Here is a 19838-nt window from a genome sequence, read left to right on the forward strand (position 1 = left end):
TACACTTAAAAATGGTTAAAATGGTCAATTTTTTGTTATAGTATGTTTTCCCACAAAGCACACCACAACATTTAACGATTCCTCATGATTCTGTGGGTTACTTGGGTTCAGCTGCCACTGCTTTTGCATTACACATTGTTCTCTGGGGCAGTCGTTATACTGTGACTTGACTGAGTGTCCCGTGTTAGGTGCCCTGGAAGGATGGTGTAAAGCCTGAGCTCGGCTGAGACACTTTGGTGGGCAGTGGGGCCTTTGTCTTTCTCTCTGTGAAGTCTTGGGGTATCTGTACATGTCTTCTCCATGTAGCATTTCTACAAGGATATCCAGAATTCTTGTCACTGGTCAGAGCTGCTTGAAATCACTGTCCTACTCTTTGAAGGTTTAGGCTCAGAACCGGCACAAAATGACTTTTGTTGCATTTGCAAAGTTCCTTCCCAGTCTAGAATCATTGCTGGATGGAATTATATAAGGGTGGGACTACCAGGATTTGTGTTGTACATGGAGTCATCTTTGGATACTACCTACCACAACCCATTCTTTGGCCCTCAATGATCATGCCCTGTCATAAACAGAATACATGCAACTTCCATTCCAACTTGGTCCAGGTCTGGATGAGACCTTTTTTTTTTTTTTTTACGGAGTCTTGCTCTGTCGCCTAGGCTGGAGTGCTATGGCGCAATTTTGGCTCACTGCAACTTCTGCCTCCCAGGTTCAAGTGATTCTCCTGCCTCAGTCTCCTGAGTAGCTGGAATTACAGGCTTGTGCTATCATGCCCAGCTAATTTTTGTATTTTTAGTAGAGGTGGGATTTCATCATGTTGAGACCAGGCTGGTCTCAAAATCCTGACGTCAAATGATCCACCCACCTCAGCCTTCTAAAGTGGTGAGATTACAGGCATGAGCCACTGTGCCTGGCCTGAGACTTCTTATGTATGGTCCTTCAAGAACAGTTCTTCTGGTGCAAATACCTGAATTTAAAGTCTGATATTCATTCATCCAGTGTACAATGATGAGAAAAGGATATGACACTCCAATAAATACCCCTATTTGACACAGTTAAGAAAGGGAGGCACACAGTAGTCATTCGTTCTTAGCAATTGAGAGCCAGCATGAAAGCCGAGAGATCCCTTTTGAGGTTCTTGCTGTTGTAATTTGGCTGAGAAAATGATGGTGGTTTGGGCCATAGGGTTGGCAGTGGAGGTGGTAAGATGTGATTGAATTCTGGGTATTTTGTGAAGGTAGACCACATTTTCTAATAGATGGATGTTATGTACAAGAAAAAAAAATAAGGCGATTTTAGGGTTTTGGCCTGAGAAATAAGAAGAATGGAATGGCCTTTTACTGAGATAGGAAAGACTGTGAGATGTGCTTGTTTCCGAGGGAGGAAATCCGGTTATAAAGTTGAACAAATCAAGGTTGAAATGCCCATTAGATATCTAAGTGTAGGTGTTGAGTAGACACTTGGCTCTTTAAATCTGTAATTTAAGGGAGATATTTAGATTGTCCTTCTTGTAAGATCCTAGGGGCAGAATTAATTTTGTCCTTCACTGTATTCCCCATCTAGCACTTGTTCACACTACTGGAAGACCACTTAGGTAGGCTGTTTTATCTTTAACTAGTTGAATTTCCTAATAGGCCGTGAGGTCCTTGAGCGTAGAGAGTAGGTCTTACTCATTTGCTGTCCCCAGCAACCAGACCATTGTCTTTCACTTTACTAATACTCAATAAATGTTTGTTATTTTGTGTTAAGTAATTACATATCTAGATCAGCTTTTTAGTTTATTTTATTTAGCCATGGCATACAGCCTGGGTGACATTTTCAAACATAGGTGAAAATGCCTCCCAGTAACTTAAGTAGGCAACACAGATGTTCTCATATCTGATCTATACTTGGAAGGGTTTTTAATTTACTTTTCTTTAGTTTTCACTTATTTATTTATATTAGGTAATTTCTGCACATGATAAAGGGTAATCAATAAAAAGTAAGCATCCCTTTTACTCTATTTCTAAGTCCTCTAGTTTCTGTCCCTAAATGCAGGCACTGTTACTGTTTCTTGGCTATTCCTCTGTACATAGTCTATGAAGTATATATATGTGTGTGTCACCTATTATTTTTCACATAAGCCATTATATACTATGTCCTTTCCACAATGAAACTGTACTGGCAGCATGAATGGCACCTCTCTTTGTGGCGTAAACCAGTATTTCTCAACCAGGGCACTACTGGCATTTCCTGGGTTGGGTCTAGGGATACCAACGGGCTTGCATTATGTGACATAGTCTATTATAATAAAGCTCGGCCGGGCGCGGTGGCTCAAGCCTGTAATCCCAGCACTTTGGGAGGCCGAGACGGGCGGATCACAAGGTCAGGAGATCGAGACCATCCTGGCTAACACGGCGAAACCCCGTCTCTACTAAAAATACAAAAAATTAGCCGGGCGAGGTGGCGGGCGCCTGTAGTCCCAGCTACTCGGGAGGCTGAGGCAGGAGAATGGCGGGAACCCGGGAGGCGGAGCTTGCAGTGAGCTGAGATCTGGCCACTGCACTCCAGCCTGGGCAACAGAGCGAGACTCTGTCTCAAAAAAAAATTAAAAAAAAAAAAAAAAAAAATAAATAAATAAATAAAGCTTTTTCAGGAAGCAGTATAACTTAGAGATTTTTCTACATTCAGTATGTGTAAACCTATAAATTTTTTTAAAAACTCATGATGCATTTAAGGATTAACTGCTCTTAAAAGCAGTATTTATTTATAATGTTTTTTGATTACATGGCTTCCTCATTTATTTAATGGAATAAATAATCACCAAATCATTTTTGTTGAATGCCTAGTAAGTGCACAGAATTTTAAAAAAATGAACTGGGAGACTATACAGAATTTAGAGAAGAACAAACTCTTGATTCTGTATATGAATCTGATATTTTATAGTTGGAAATATTTCTGAGAATTCATGGTTATTTTGGCTTTATTGCTTGGAGACTGTCTACTTTTACTTTCTGGTCAACTAGAATTTAAAAAGAGGTTGAGAGTTATTTTAATGATTTCAAATATGTTTAGATTTACTTCATGCAGCCACCTTTGAGTCTTAGAAAATTCCAACTTATTGGCATTTTATTGCTTTTATGTTTTCCTTCATTGCTTGGAATCATTCTTGAGTTTCAGAAAGGGTTTGTTCCTAAAAATTAACTTTACAGTCATATATTAACTATTTATTTTACATTTTACCAATTATAACCATAATATTTATTTATTTGTTTTTTTTCAGCAGCCATATAAAATATTAAGACTGATACTATCTGCTGTTTATAATGCACGAAGAAACAGAATGACTTGTCCAAAGAAGTTGCATAGCTGTTTGGAACTAAAATTAGTGCCTGGCCTTTTGACTTCTAAAACAGATCTTACCTCTGTAAATCTAATATATGTATTTGGAAGTATACATCAGCTTCTTAAATCTGAAAATAGATTGGTCCATTTCTGAAAATGAGATGTTGTAGGCAAAAACTTTAATAAAGAGCTGCTTTTGAGTTTCCGAATTTAGCTGAAAAAGATACATATTAAATTTGAATTTCAGATCAACAATGATATTTTTAAATCATTGTTCCATGTGGTACTTGGGACATAGCTAGAAAAAAATTATTCATTGTTTATCTGAAATTCAAATGTAGCTGGATATCTTGTATTTTATCTGGCAATCTCAGCTTATTTTCCATTACAGGTTCAATATATCTCTTAACTGAAATGCTTGGGACCAGAAGTGTTTCAGATTTCAGAATTTTTTGGGTTTTGGAATATTTGCATTTATACCTGCTGGTTGGGTATCCCTAATCTGAAAATTCAAAATGCTCCAGTGACCATTTACTTTGAGCATCATGTCAAAAAATTTCAGCTTTTGGAGCATTTTGGATTTCAGATTTTCAGGTTAGAGATGTTCAACGAGTATCGCAAATGGGAAAAACTATAATGTGTTGTATATTAACTCCAGACCTTTTACCAGTTTCCTAGAACAAAAATAAACCACAGTAAAGACATCCATAGATAAATAACAGATTACGTATTGGATGTAAATGCATGCAGTGTCATTTCCCAATCAACAGACATTCAATAATGTTAACTTCAAGCAGATGTTTGTAATAAAGCTGCGGTGGCAGTCCTCAGCAACATTGACATCCAATGTTTATCCCCTTCACTAACACTCAGCGTCCTTCACAAAATTTGTACAACTGATTCTCATGTTTTACTCATTGTATTTGAAAGGTGATATGAACACTTTTTCCTCAAATCTTTTTGATAAAAATGTTTCATTGAGCTTTGGAATAATAAAGTTTTCCTCTATTAACATGAATCAAAATAATGTTTTGAGAGGTATGTATATACTATGAGGTTTGAGTATTAAAAACCAAGAGATGTTGCATGGGGAAAATATTAACCATCATCTACCTTGTGGGTGTGGTTATATGGTTTTTCAAATGGTATTGCTCTTTCAGGTTCTAGGTGATAAACATGGGAATGCTTTGTGGCTTAATGAAAGAGAGTGCTCAATTCAGAGAAGAAATCAGAAGGTGGTGGAGGAAGCACCAAGGTAAGTCTCTCCCAGGGAACGTTTATAAAGTGGCTGCTTTTATGCATTTCATTCATTCACTCATTCATTCATTCAGAGACAGGGTCTCACTCTGTTGCCCAGGCTAACGTGCAGTGGTGCAATCACAGCTCACTGCAGCCTCCACCTCCCAGGCTCAAGTGATCCTCCCAACTCAGCCTCCCATGTAGCTGGGACTACAGGCGAGTGCCACCATGCCCAGCTAATTTTTGTATTTTTTGTTGAGATGGGGTTTTGCCATGTTGCTCATGCTGGCCTTGAACTGGCCTCAAGAGATTAGCCCACCTCAGCCTCCCAAAGTGCTGGGGTTATAGGTGTGAGCCCCTGCACCCAGCCACATTTCTTTTTGTATTTGTTTGCTTTATTGGCTACAATTGCACTAATGTTCATGTGGACTCTCTTACTGCATATTTTTATAATTAAGAACTTGTTACTTGATTTCTTCAGTGCTTTAATGTATAAAAATGAGAGAATACTTGAAAAAGAAGTGGGTTTTTATTAGAGGAGAAGTTGGGTAGACAACCAACTATGACTTCTGCAGGCTTCTAGGAAGTATGGAACCTGATGGTATTTCATGGGATTTCTGAGATATATGCCTTCTAGACTTTCATGTTGGTGAAGGGTTCATAAAGTTGGTTCTGAATTTATCCTACCATGAAAGGCTTTTGGAGTGTGGTTCTTGGAAATTCCTTGAATTATCAGAGCCACTTTGGGTACTTCTCCAGGGCACCTTTCATGAGTTTGGTGTATGGAGCCTCATTTCTAATTTGATGCTAGTTTGCTATTTGTATATACTCTGGTATTCTCTTTGTTCTTAAAAATCCTCAGGTGAGTGTTCCTAGTAATTTTTAATTACCAGACACTAAGAAATATAGCTTATTGTAGCTTTAATCAGCCGAGCTAGCATATCTTGACATAATGCCTATATAGTTTCTGAAAATAGTGAGAATGTGAGTGTATTTTTAATCCCAGAGTAATGGTTAAAAATTAAAATCTATTTTAGTTATATTGGTTTTTAAAAATATAGCATGGTGTATTAGTTTTAAAGCATGGACCCCAAATCCTTTGACATTTTTCTCTTTGAGCAGTGAGGGGAAGGATCAGTGTTCCCTTTTCTTGATTCTGTGCTATGTGAATGCTTGACCCATAGACTACTTAGAAGTGATGCTATGCCAGTTTCCAGCCCAGGCCTTGGGAAACTGCCAGCTTCCACTTCCTGTTCTCATGGGATGCTTGTGCTTACACGCCAGTCAGTATGCTGTGAAGAACTGTGTAGTTTTTTTTTTTTTTTTTTTTTTTGAGACGGAGTCTCGCTCTGTCGCCCAGGCTGGAGTGCAGTGGCCTGATCTCAGCTCACTGCAAGCTCCGCCTCCCGGGTTCACGCCATTCTCCTGCCTCAGCCTCCCGAGTAGCTGGGACCACAGGCGCCCGCCAGCTCGCCCGGCTAGTTTTTTGTATTTTTTAGTAGAGACGGGGTTTCACTGTGTTAGCCAGGATGGTCTCGATCTCCTGACCTTGTGATCCGCCCGTCTCGGCCTCCCAAAGTGCTGGGATTACAGGCTTGAGCCACCGCGCCCGGCCAGAAGTGTGTAGCTTATATAAGATGTGGCCATCTAGTTCTCAAGGCCCAGGACCAGGATGTAAGAAGGGAGGAAGAAGAAAAGCCAAAGGGAATCCTCTTCCTGTGTCTTTAGGAAGATCCTGGAAGATGCCGAAGCTAATTACTTGGTGTTGATCTGAAGTTAGACACTTAGCTAGGGAGACTTATAAGTATCTTTTTCTTAAGAAACCGTGTGCTGAGCTAGAACTAATTCTGTAGTACTGTAATACTGTAGTATGGAAGAAGGGGAAAAAGGATGCTGGTAGAACAGTAAGAGTCTTCAGCACACTTGTCTTGTAATTTTCTGTTTCCTTGACTGCATTATCAATTCCAATTCAATTAACCTTCTGTTTTTAGTCAAAATCTACTCAAGTCTTACCTGGGATAGAAATCTTTCCCAGACTGGGAACTTTGAATCATAAAATCTGTTTGTTTTTTCTCTTTGTCTAGAAATGTAAACTTCTCATAATGAATACCATATCTACTTATTTAGAGAAAAAAAGGAAAATTTACAGCAGTAGGAATCGAAATGAAAAAACTAGAACTCATCATTAATACTGACTTGATATGTATTTGTACACTGTGAAATGTTAAAATAAATGGAATGTGCAGTCTTCAGTCCCTAGAATAAGAATTGCCTGGGCACGGTGGCTCACACCTGTACTCTTAGCACTTTGGGAGGCTGAGGTGGGAGGACTGGTTAAGCCTAAGAGTTTGAGACCAGCCTGGGCAACATAGTGGGACCTCATCTTTACAAAAAAGTAAAAAATTAGCTGACTGTTGTGGTGTGTGCCTATAGTTCCAGCTACTTAGGAGGCTGAGGTGGGAGGAGTGCTTAAACCCAGAGGTTGAGGTTGCAGTGAGTCGAGATCATGCTACTGGATTCCAGCCTGGGTGAGAGAGCAAGACCCTGTCTCCAAAAAAAAAAAAAAATTAATTAAAAAAAAAATAATCTACTAATGTGGTTTGAGGGCAATGCTAGTTAGGGTCATTCATATCTCTGGGTATCTAGCAGGGCATTTGAAAAGGACAAAGGCAAGATCAAATAGGAGAAGGAGAGTTTCACTCAACTGCACTGAGATTCTCCAAATGTTATGATATTGTTAGTTGGTTTTTTTTTTTTTTTTTTAGTTGCATTAGTTTTGTCAGCCAATTATTATTGAAATGTCATCTATGTCTATACATTAGCTTAATGCAAACTATATTATTGATAAGATTCAAAACACTTGAACCCATTATTTTATTCTAATGTCACCAAAAGGGAGACAGTAGGAAGTACACTTCCCACCTGTGAACTCTTCCCCCTCCCCCACCCCAGGCCAACTTGAATATATTCAAGGCTCTGAGTCTAACTAGCAATCTATATGAAATAGAAATGTAATGTGAGTGTTAAAAGACAACGTGGAGTTGCAGGCAGTTGAACCAAGAATGGGAGGAATGAGACAGTAAAATGACCAGATCCTTGGCCAGAAAATGGGGAAGGGGGCATTCCAGATTAAAAGAGTCTTAAGATACAAAAACCAATCAAATGCAGTTTTGGACCTTATTTGGATCCTGATTCAAAGAAATCAGCTGTATAAAGATATTTATGAGATAGAGAAATTTGAATACCAAGTGGATATTAAATGCTTTTAAGAAGTGGATATTAAATGTTTTTAAGAAGTTCTTGTTTTTTGTATAGTTGTGTTACAAAAGAGTACTTTGTCTCATAGAAACAGGTATGTATGTTTTTACAAGTGAAATGATACCTAATTTGAGATTCACTTTAAAAAGAATAAAGGGTGGGCCTGGTAGAGAAGTGGGCGTGTAGCACAGATAAAGCCAGAGTGGCTATGGATTAATAATTACTATATATTGGAGGCAGGTTCATGCAAGTTTATTATACTATTCCATAATAAAGCTTTTCTAGCATGCTGTCTCAATCCTGCTCATTTGAGAATAATTTTAACCCACAAGTAGAAAAGTCGTCAATGTTTTGTTTCTCAGAGCCTTTCTTTCATAGAAGCAAAATCTGTGAAAATGCAGAAGTGGTTTGATGATATTTTTTCAGGGTTTGTTGAAATCATTTTAGCTTAACTTGCCTGCCTGAAGGTGGGTTTGGTATCTTGAAGCCAAACCTGCAGGATTTAGTGGATATATTGCTGATTCTTGTTACTTGTGGCGGTTATGTTCTCCAAAGTCACCTTGATTACTGAATTAGTCTACACTGAATAATTGCCCCAGGGGAAATACAGTGTTAGGTTCCTGCGAGCCTTTGCTCATAACATTTTCCTCAGTGGATTAACACATAATTTTGTTTTATGTGTATTTCTTATTTAATATCTGTGGTTGATTCGTTAACAGTGAACTCACAATCCTGGCCAACAAGACTCTAACACATGCCTGAGTGAAGCTTATTCCACACACATTTTCTCCAGACAGTATTTCTTGGCCTTCTTGCATATGGAGACCCCAGACAGCACCTAAGCACAATGCTTGGAGGGCCATTTCACACAGTGAAATGACACACACACACACAAACACACACAAATGCAAAAAAAAAGTGACACTAAATAGACCTTGAAAAGGACGCTTGTTATAGTATGAGCATTGAAACAGGAAGGGAGCGCATCACCTTGTTTAGCCTTAGCATGCTGGAGTCTCACATTTTTCACCTCTTTGCACTTGTTCACAAAGGACCATGAAAGCGCCTTAAGTATTGATTTTGGGGTTACAAATAAATTTCAGCAAGTAGGCACATTTGTAAATATGGACTCCATGAACAATGAGGATTGATTGTGTATGTTAGTTTCTAAGAAGTTATTTTTCTCCCAGTTTTTGGCTCGAAGCAATTCTGAATATATATGTATATATGTTAAATATTAAAAGTTGAAGAGATAACAAGAATCAGCAATATATCCACTAAATCCTGCATGTTTGGCTTCAAGATACCAAACCCACCTTCAGGCAGGCAAGTTAAACTATATTTTGTAAATGGATTGAAGTTGCAGAGTAATGTGAAAAGTTCAAATGTTAGTTTTATACAAATCCAAAGTTGACTTATTTAAGCATGTTATGCTTAATAATATAGTCAACATATATTATAAAACGTATATAAAGCATCATATTTTGAATTCTTAAATTGATATAGATGATCTATATCTGAGTAAACTTTAAGAAAACGTTTATGTAATGCACACAAAAGATAACTTTATTTTTGTCCAAAATGTAGACAAACACTTTTTCTGTATATGTAGCATTTTTTTGGATGCGGAGACTCGAAGAGCAATGGGAGAACAAGCTGTAGCTCTTGCTAGAGCAGTAAAATATTCCTCTGCTGGGACCGTAGAGTTCCTTGTGGACTCGAAGAAGAATTTTTATTTCTTGGAAATGAATACAAGACTCCAGGTAACAACAACTGTTTTTTATTCCTCTCCATGCCTCTGTACTTTACCCTTCCTTCTCCACTCCTTTTTGTTTTATAAAAGTTAAAAAATTAACTCCGTAAAGTGTTAAATATTTCGTTTTTTTTTTTTTTTTTTTTTTTTTTTTTTTTTTTTTGAGACGGAGTCTCGCTCTGTTGCCTAGGCTGGAGTGCAGTGGCCGGATCTCAGCTCACTGCAAGCTCCGCCTCCCGGGTTTACGCCATTCTCCTGCCTCAGCCTCCCGAGTAGCTGGGACTACAGGCGCCCGCCACCTCGCCCGGCTAGGTTTTTTTTTTGTATTTTTAGTAGAGACGGGGTTTCACCATGTTAGCCAGGATGGTCTCGATCTCCTGACCTTGTGATCCGCCCGTCTCGGCCTCCCAAAGTGCTGGGATTACAGGCTTGAGCCACCGCGCCCAGCCTACTAGTTTTTTTTTCTTTTATTATTATTATTATTATTATTATTATTATTATACTTTAAGTTCTAGGGTACATGTGCACAACGTGCAGGTTTGTTACATATGTATACTTGTGCCATGTTGGTGTGCTGCACCCATCAACTCGTCAGCACCCATCAACTCGTCATTTACATCAGGTATAACTCCCAATGCAATCCCTCCCTCCTCCCCCTCCCCACGATAGGCCCCGGTGTGTGATGTTCCCCTTCCCGAGTCCAAGTGATCTCATTGTTCAGTTCCCACCTATGAGTAAGAACATGCGGTGTTTGGTTTTCTGTTCTTGCGATAGTTTGCTGAGAATGATGGTTTCCAGCTGCATCCATGTCCCTACAAAGGACACAAACTCATCCTTTTTTATGGCTGCATAGTATTCCATGGTGTATATGTGCCACATTTTCTTAACCCAGTCTGTCACTGATGGACATTTGGGTTGATTCCAAGTCTTTGCTATTGTGAATAGTGCCGCAATAAACATATGTGTGCATGTGTCTTTAAAGAAGACATTCATACAGCCAACAGACACATGAAAAAATGCTCATCATCACTGGCCATCAGAGAAATGCAAATCAAAACCACAATGAGATACCGTCTCACACCAGTTAGAATGGCGATCGTTAAAAAGTCAGGAAACAACAGGTGCTGGAGAGGATGTGGAGAAATAGGAACACTTTTACACTGTTGGTGGGTTTGTAAACTGGTTCAACCATTATGGAAAACAGTATGGCGATTCCTCAAGGATCTAGAACTAGAAGTACCATATGACCCAGCCATCCCATTACTGGGTATATACCCAAAGGATTAAAAATATTTAGTTTTGGCCAGGCGCGGTGGCTCACGCCTGTAATCCCAGCACTTTGGGAGGCCGAGACCGGCGGATCACGAGGTCAGGAGATCGAGACCATCCTGGCTAACACGGTGAAACCCCGTCTCTACTAAAAATGCAAAAAATTAGCCGGGCGAGGCGGCGGGTGCCTGTAGTCCCAGCTACTCGGGAGGCTGAGGCAGGAGAATGGCGTGAACCCGGGAGGCGGAGCTTGCAGTGAGCCGAGATCGCGCCATTGCACTCCAGCCTGGGCGACTAAGCGAGACTCTGTCTCAAAAAAAAAAAAAAAAAAAAATTTAGTTTTTATGCTTGTGCTAAGACATCTGTTAGGAATGACGGATAAGTATCCCTCTAAAGTTCAGTATCTAGACCTCTGCTTTGTCAGTGTTAATACTTTATGTTGGAAATACCACTTTGTTTTTTTCTTGAACCTTTCTAGATGAACTGTATTTGTCAGTGTGTATGTGCTGTTAAGAGAAATTACTCTAGCTATTATAAATAGGAAGTAATTCAGTGATTATAAAATCTTTGGAAGGATGGAGGAAGGAAGGGTACCCAGAGTGAACTTCCGGAGTGACCCCCACTGCTGTACCACCCAGCCAGGCTCCCAGAGGAACCGGCACCTCTGCCACAGTGAGGAGGTTGAGAATCAAGTGGCTGCCCTTGGAACTGTTGGCTTTGGGGGACATATTCCTTAGTTCTAACCAAATCTCAGGAAGCTACCGGCGTTGTAACTGGTGGCTTTATTTCCTTCCTCCTTCCCTTTTTTCTTTTGTTTAAATTGTGAACTATACAGAAACATACATAGAACACAGGTGTATAATTGAACATATTATTATAAAGCAAAAATCAATGTAAACATCAACTGGGTCTAGAAGTATTTACAAAACAGCCCCCTCTTTTTACACCAGCGTCATTTTCTTCCCCTTCTCAATGATTCGGATTCCCCCTCCATCTTCCCTAGAGCTGTCTCCTATCTGACTTCTCAGAACCCTCAGTTTTCATATCATTCTTCCTTTGAATTATACATACCTAAGCAGTGTTATTGCTTTTGTTTGTTTTTTAAAACTTTATATTAATGGGATTGTATAGTATTTATTCTTCTGTGCCTGGCTTCTTTTTTCAGCATGGTATTTGTGAGATTCATGCTATTTCATGGAACTCCTGTATGATACGTTTTCTAAGAAAATGCCACTATTTCTTTATCTATTAGATTTCTATAGATAGTTTATTCTAGTTTTATGAAATTTGTGTTGGTTTGCTAGGACTACCATAACAAATGATCGTAAACTGTAGCTTAACACAACAGAAATTTGTTCTCTTATGCTTCAGGAGGCCACAGTCTATCATGCAGGTTCCAGCTGAGTGTGTCCTTCCTGGGGGGTTGGAGGGAGAATCCACTCCATGCCTCTCTCCTGGTTGTGGTGTTGCTGACAGTCCTTGGTGTTCCTTGGCTTTGGCAGCATAACTCTGATCCCTGCCTCAGATGTCATGTTGCCTGCTCCCTGTGCATCTCTGTGTCCAGAGTTCCGGTTCTCTATAGGGACACTAGTCACATTGGATTCAGGACCCTTCCTATTTAGTACGGCCTCATCATAATGTGATTACCTCTGCCAAGATCCTGTTTCCAAGTAAGGTCGTGGTCACAGGTTGTAGGTGGATGTGAATTTTGACAGGACCCTCTTCAGTCCAGTACACCATTCAAACAACACATGTGGCCTACAGAGATAAATAAATCGTGCTTGCCTAGGACTGGGGTGGGTGAGTGGGGGAATTATGGGCTGATGACTAAGGGGTGGAGTAGAACAGGAGAGACTGAGAAAGGCATACTTATGCCTAAAAACAGTGTCAGCTCTTCTTCTGTTAGGCCTTTGGGGGACGGGGTGGGTGGCAGGGCGTGTTGAGTCACTGCAGGCATGAGCTGGGTCGAGCTGAAAGCATTCCTGCTGTAGTTTTCACATGTGCACCAAGGGGCTGCTTGTGGGGTTTCTGCATGCCTGCTTCATCCTGAGCTTGAGGGCTTGCCTCTGACCCCGTGCTTCCTGGGAGCCGTGTCTTTATGCCTGTGCCTCTTTCCTAGGGGGAGACTCCCTTGGGCCCTGGTTAGCCCTCCCATGGGTGCAGGAGGGCTGTTTTCTGTTCCCTGTGCCTTAGTGGTAGACAGACCTTGTGTCCTTGAATTTTGAGGCGAGTTCCGCGGTGGCCCTGCCGCTCCCCAGCAGTTGGGAAGCTGATGGTCTGGGCTCCAGGTGGATTTCTACCTCTTTCCTGATGGTTATCTTTCGCATACTGTGGCTTTCTTCATCCTTTTACTCTCGACCTACCTGTATGAAGACAGTTCATATGTGCCTCTGTAAGCAGTGTATAATTTTTCAGCCTAGTTTGATATCTTCGTCTTGTGTCTTGACCATTTGCTCCTTAGAAAGTTAACAGAAATGCTGGTATATTTGAGTTTAAATTTCTAATTTTAAAAAGTATTTTCTTCTTGTACAATCTCTGGTCTTCTTCCTTGTTTTTCTTTCTTTTGCAGTATTTATCACTTAATTTTTTTCCTGTACAAGTTTGGGGGTTATAAATATTTCTGATCTTTTGGTAGAACCTCTGCATTACCACAGGAGATCAAGACCATCCTGGCTGACACGGTGAAACCCCGTTTCTACTAAAAAATACAAAAAACTAGCCGGGCGAGGTGGCGGGCGCCTGTAGTCCCGGATACTCGGGAGGCTGAGGCAGGAGAATGGCGTGAACCCGGGAGGCGGAGCTTGCAGTGAGCTGAGATCCGGCCACTGCACTCCAGCCTGGGCGACAGAGCGAGACTCCGTCTCAAAAAAAAAAAAAAGAAAAAAAAAAAAAATCTGATAACAGTATGTTTTCACCTGAGCTGCCAGACTGTACAAGGGAGCTTAAAACATTTAAAGTCCGTTTACTGTCTCCTGACTTGAGTACAATTATCCCTCAAAGCCATTTCTCTTATTATTTTAGTCATCATTCATTCCATTCCTCCCACATATTTACCTTTTGTTTGTCCTACTTTGTTTCTGGTAGTTTCTTTTAGAGGTTTACTTGTGACAAACTCTTTTTGTTGACAGCCAATGACTTTGTGTTGCCTCGTTCATGAAATGTGTGTTTACTCCTCTTAGGCATCTTGGCTGTGTGCAGTGGCTCATCCCTGTGTTCCCAGTGCTTTGGGAGGCTGAGGTGGGAGGATCCCTTGAGCCCAGGAGTTCAAGATCAGTCTGGGTAACATAGAACCTGTCTGTACCAAAAAAAAAAAAAAAAAAAAAAAAAAAAAAAAAAAAAAAAAAAAAAAAGAAATAATTAGAAATCTTAGTTTGGCTAGTATTTTTTTCAATTTATTGAAAATATTATTTCACTGTTTCTGGCGAGACTTCACCACTCATTCTGTATTCTGCTTATTTGGACATAATTGCTTTTTGCTTTTGGTAGCCTTTATGAATTTCTGTTTCTCTTAGATTCTCTTTAACTTTTCGCTGATTTGCATACATGTGTACATGGAATTTATTGAATATTTTTTCTGTGGATTAACGTCTTTTAATATTTTTTTGGAAATTCTCCACCATTACTTCTGGAACAATCTCACACACACACACACACAAATGAATAAACCTATAACTTTCATTTTAGACCTCCTTATTATATCTCTTATGTTTCTTATGCCCTCTTTGATATTTTTCATCTTTTTTGGAAAATTTCTTCTGTCTTTCTTCCCTTCCCTTTTGCTGTATTTAATTAATCACCTATTGAGTTCCTGATTTCAATTGTTTATATTTCAGTTCTGAAATTTCTGTTTGGTTCTTTTAAAAGTATGATTCACTGACTTTTATCTTTTCTTGTCTCCTATTTGAATTTTCAATTTTGGCTTTTGTTTTTTGAACATAATTAGCTTATTTGTTTTGTAGTACGTGTCTGATATTTTGACATATGACGTCTTATGATTACTTCTGTTATCTGTTTTTTGTGCTGTTTCTTGGTTGTGCTGTTGATTTCCTGTTGGGCCTTGTTATTATACTGTCATATACAGTTATTTTAAAAATTGTTATTTTATTGATTAATTAAAACCCAGGATGATGGATTCTTTCTTATAGAGATTTTTCAATTATTTTTTCTGCTGCATGCCTATGGACAGTAGTATTTTGTGACTACAGCAATCTAAGCTCAAAGTGTAAGGTTCCTTGAACTCCTGAAGGGATACACAGCCCAGTTGCAGTTCTAGAGAATGGTTGGTTTTATTCCAGTTCAGTCTTATCTGTAGGTTGCATTCCTTTATGGTGCCCACTGAAAGTGGGGGTAGTTTATCAGGGTTCTTTGATAAACTGATACTTTTGGTGGCCTCCTGTCTTCATGGTTATGCTTTTGATTTCTTGACGCCACCAAAAGTATAGCTAATATTCATAGTCCTTTTTTCCTGGAATGGCAAATGACTTTAGGGCAGAAATGGTGTTGAGTGTTGGGTTTGCAAATCTGTGTTTTCATCTTGGTTTTGGCTGATTCCTTCCTATATTCTTACCCCGTGATGTTTTTAAGAAGACCTCCCGCATCTCACATTCCCCACCAATTGTTTTCTAGTCCCCAGTAAGCCCAAGTTCCAAGCTGATGGCTTTAGAGATACATTATCCCTATAGATTAAATAAGTTTGTGTCCTGACTTTCAACACCCCCCAAAAGCAGTGAGCGGGCGGTGGAATGACAGTCTGTGCATCACTGCTACCTCACTTTTCCTTTCCAAATTTCATGCATATGCACTTGATTGACACATCCAGAACCTCATGCAGTCACATGGAAACCTCAGCTGTAAGGGAGTCTGGGAATAGGGTTTTTAACCGTCTGTATTCTGCAGTGTAAGAGTATACCTTAGAAGTAGTTTGGAGGGAAAGTTGACTGCCAGCCCACCATTTTCACATGAATATAATCACCACAATTTTAATCTGTAAGTTTTGTGTAAAAAGTTAAAAACATTGCTGCATTTTCATTGTAAAGTGTAACTATCAAATAATGGGGCTGATTTTCATTAAATGTGGCAGAAGTGATCTATCTAGATGCATTTTGAGACCAATATTATAAATACTTGCAGCATTTTTATAGATAGTAGCTCAGTAATTGTTCCTCAAAACTCATACTTCCTTTGAAATTACCTTTGTAGCCTATATTTTATTTTGTGACTATCTTTAGAAGTGACAGAATTTTTCTTTTGAAGATTAATTTGATTTTGATTAAAATATATCTTTATAACTAAGTATATTTAATTAGATAATTAGCTGGGAAATCATGTTTTTGGTTAAAGTGGAGACTTTATTTTGTCATAATGAGAATAACAGCTTATAATTTGATTTTGAAGACAATTTGAGATGACTGCAAAATATTTGTATTCTTTTCCAGACCCAAGGGATACAAGATTTTTTAATTGAGGTACTTATCAGTATTTATGGAATTAACAAATGGGCAGTTTGTTACTGTGTTCTTATGTTATCTTTTTTCCCATTTGTTTTTGGCTCATTTATCTCAGGTTATAAGTTTGTTCAAGTTTGTGCTATGGTCATTTCTGTTATAAGACCCTATGGTTGAATTTTTTTTTTTAAACGAAGTCTCACTCTGTCAGCAGGCTGGGGTGCAGTGGTGTGATCTCAGCTTGCAAACCTTCGCCTCCCAGGTTCAAGTGATTCTCCTGCCTCAGCCTCCCGAGTAGCTGGGATTACAGGCGTGTGCCACCACACCCAGCTAATTTTTGTATTTTTAGTAGAGACAGGGTTTCACCATGTGGCCAGGATGGTCTCGATCTCTGACCTCATGATCTGTCCCCCCCACCCCCACTAGCCTCCCAAAGTGCTGGTATTACAGGCGTCAGTCTCCGTGCCCATCCTGAAGTTGATATTTTTATCAAATAATTCTGTGCAGTTGGTCAAGGCTATCTAAGTACCTATGTTTTGTATATTGGATAGCTTGCTAGGAAATTACGTTCCATACCCTCTACTTTATTTCATAATGGCCCCGGCACGCACGAGTATTGTTGCTGGCAATTCATATATGCCAGAGAGAAGCCAGAAAGTGCTTCCTTTAGGTGAAAAGGTGAAAGTTCTAGGCTTAATAAGGAAAGAAAAGAGTCATGTGCTAAGGTTGCTAAGATCTGCGGTAAGGATGAATCTTCTATCGGTGGCATTGTGAAGAAGGAAAAGAAATTGGTGCTACTTTTGCTGTCAAAAGTCAAACTTCAAAAGTTATAGCCACAGTGCGTGGTAAGTGCTTAGTTAAGATGGAAAAGACAGTAAAATGTATGTATAAGACATGAGTAGAAAAGTGTTCTAATTGAAAGCAATCATATTCTATACTATCCACAGTTTCAGGCATTTACTGGGGACCTAGGAACAAGTCCCCCAAGGATAAGGGGGGACTACTATGTATGTAATTTGCTGGGATAATTTTAGTTTCTTATTTTATTGAATGGTAATACTCAGAACTTATAATACTTCATTTAAAAAAATCTAGTGATTCATAAGAGTCTACAATGGAAAAGTTACTCTGCATACCACACTTTTATCACAGCCATTTATTTTTCCTCTGTCAAAGGAACCTTTGTTTTTTTAACGTATTAATTTGGGAATATTCCATGCCTAATTTAAAGCATTATCTTTTTCATTTTGATGACTTTTAATAACGAGTCATAGGGATGTAACAGTCATATAATTTCACCAGATCTCTATTGATAATTTTCCCAGTATTTCGCTATCCCAAATAATGCAATTATGAGTGACCCTTTATATCCACTTTGCACGTGCAGAAGTAGAATTGCTGGGAATATATGTGCTTTTATAAATTAGCTAAGTTTTATCAGTTTACCTCTTAAAGGAGAGCTTGTTTCTTCTCTCCCTGGCCGAAAGTGTTTTTTGCCTTTTGATCTTTGTATGATAGTGAAAAATGGTATATTGTTTTCATTATTTATCATGATAAAGTTGAATTTTTCTTTATAGATTCATTTATATTTCCTTTTCTGGGAATTGACTGTTAGATCGTTTGCCCTTTGGGTTTTCTTATTGATGTGTAGGTATTTGTTTATTTTCGGGGGACATTAGCCCTTTGTGGTATTGTCAGAAAGGAGTGGCTTTGTGAATATTTTCATAGGTCTACAGGGCAGGTGCTTTCTGAGCAAAGACCCTGGCAGTTGGATTAAGGGGTAGCAACCCTAAAGGCAGAGCCCTTGAAGCCATTTGTTGACAGCCCAGGCTGGTAAAATAGAGACCTTCCCCTTCTCTGCCCCTCCCCAGAGAGCTGTGCTGCCTCTCCACATCACCTTCTCACCCCCCTATCCCCACCACCAAAAGTTGAGGAGGGGCAGATATGCCAGCAACTCTTCTACAAGCTCTGAGTTTGATAGTCTGAGCTTTCCTTTCTTTTTTTTTTTTAATTATTATATATATATATATATTTATTTATTTAAAAAAATTTTTTTTATTATTATACTTTAAGTTCTAGTGTACATGTGCATAACATGCAGGTTTGTTACATATGTATACTTGTGCCATGTTGGTGTGCTGCACCCATCAACTCGTCAGCACCCATCAACTCGTCATTTACGTCAGGTATAACTCCCAATGCAATCCCTCCCCCCTTCCCCCTCCCCATAATAGACCCTGGTGTGTAATGTTCCCCTTCCCGAGTCCAGGTGATCTCACTATTCAGTTCCCACCTATGAGTGAGAACATGCGGTGTTTGCGATAGTTTGCTGAGAATGATGGTTTCCAGCTGCATCCATGTCCCTACAAAGGACACAAACTCATCCTTTTTTATGGCTGCATAGTATTCCATGGTGTATATGTGCCACATTTTCTTAATCCAGTCTGTCACTGATGAGCTTTCCTTTCTAGAGGTGCATACTCCTCTGCATGTGTGGGGGAAGCAGGCCATTAACTACACTGCCCCATGGGGAAGTGAGGTATGAGGAATGGGGCTAAGATGTTCTGTGAGTAAACAACTGCACTGATCTATGATTCAGCAAAAAGCTTTTTTTTTTTTTTAATATGATTTTCTTTTTAATTCTCAGCAAGGCAAGGTTCTTCTATAGAAGGGTGTGCCCTTACAGATGGAGCAATGGTGAGCGCACACTTAGACAAGGGAGGGAAAGGGGTTCTTATCCCTGATGCACATGGCCCCTGCTGCTGCGTCGTTCCTTTGTTGGCTAGGGTTAGACCGCACAGGCTAAACTAGTTCCGATTGGCTAATTTAAAGAGACAAATTGGATAAGGTGGAGGACAGTTAAGGGAGGAAAAACCTTTTTTTTTTTTTTTTTTTAATGTCCTGGCAGGATAACAAATACATATATGAAAACATAACAGATATGATTTTTAGGTATTTTTCCTTATCTATTGCCTTTTTAACTTTGTATATATTTTTTCTTCTTATATAGAAAGTTTTTATTGGTATGCAGTTTAATTTTTAAATCTTCTCTTTTGTGATTTCTGGTGTGATATACTTAGGCTTTCTGTGCTCTATGAGAAATCAAACTGTTTTCTTTCATGTTTTCTTCAAATATTTCATCTTTCATGGTGAAATCTTCATTTGGAATTCATTTTATTTTATTTTCCAATGACTACCTGATTGTTCCAACAATTATTGAATAATCAGTCTTTTCTGTAATAATTAGAAGTGCTATCTACATTACATACTGAAATCACAGATGTATGCAGACCTATTACTTCACTCTTCTTTTTTTAATTTTTCTGCTTATTCATCTCCTAGCACCACACTGGTTTAGGTATTATAGCTATATATTATAGAACAGTATCTAGTAGAACTATTCCTTTCTCATGACTTTTATTTTTCCATATGAAAAATTAGCCTATAGATTAGCTTATTATATTTACATTTAACAGAAGAAAAAGAAATTAGAATGACGGAATTGCTGGACTATTAAGATAGATGTTTATAACTTTCCACAGATAGGTTAA

The 19838-nt window shown here is 39.0% G+C and overlaps 1 protein-coding gene across 3 annotated transcripts in view; it reads left to right on the forward strand.

Moving 5' to 3' along the window:
• The window catches only part of PCCA (propionyl-CoA carboxylase subunit alpha), a 438112-nt gene that overhangs the window by 169636 nt on the left and 248638 nt on the right, over nt 1-19838 (forward strand). For all 3 annotated transcript variants that reach the window (XM_050765975.1, XM_050765974.1, XM_050765976.1), the window contains 2 exons: nt 4485-4579; nt 9434-9584. In XM_050765975.1, coding sequence (XP_050621932.1) covers nt 4485-4579; nt 9434-9584 — 246 coding nt within the window. The remainder of the gene's footprint in view (nt 1-4484; nt 4580-9433; nt 9585-19838) is intronic.

The sequence above is a fragment of the Macaca thibetana genome, chromosome 17 (genome assembly GCF_024542745.1).
Source record: "Macaca thibetana thibetana isolate TM-01 chromosome 17, ASM2454274v1, whole genome shotgun sequence".
Lineage (NCBI taxonomy): Eukaryota > Metazoa > Chordata > Mammalia > Primates > Cercopithecidae > Macaca > Macaca thibetana.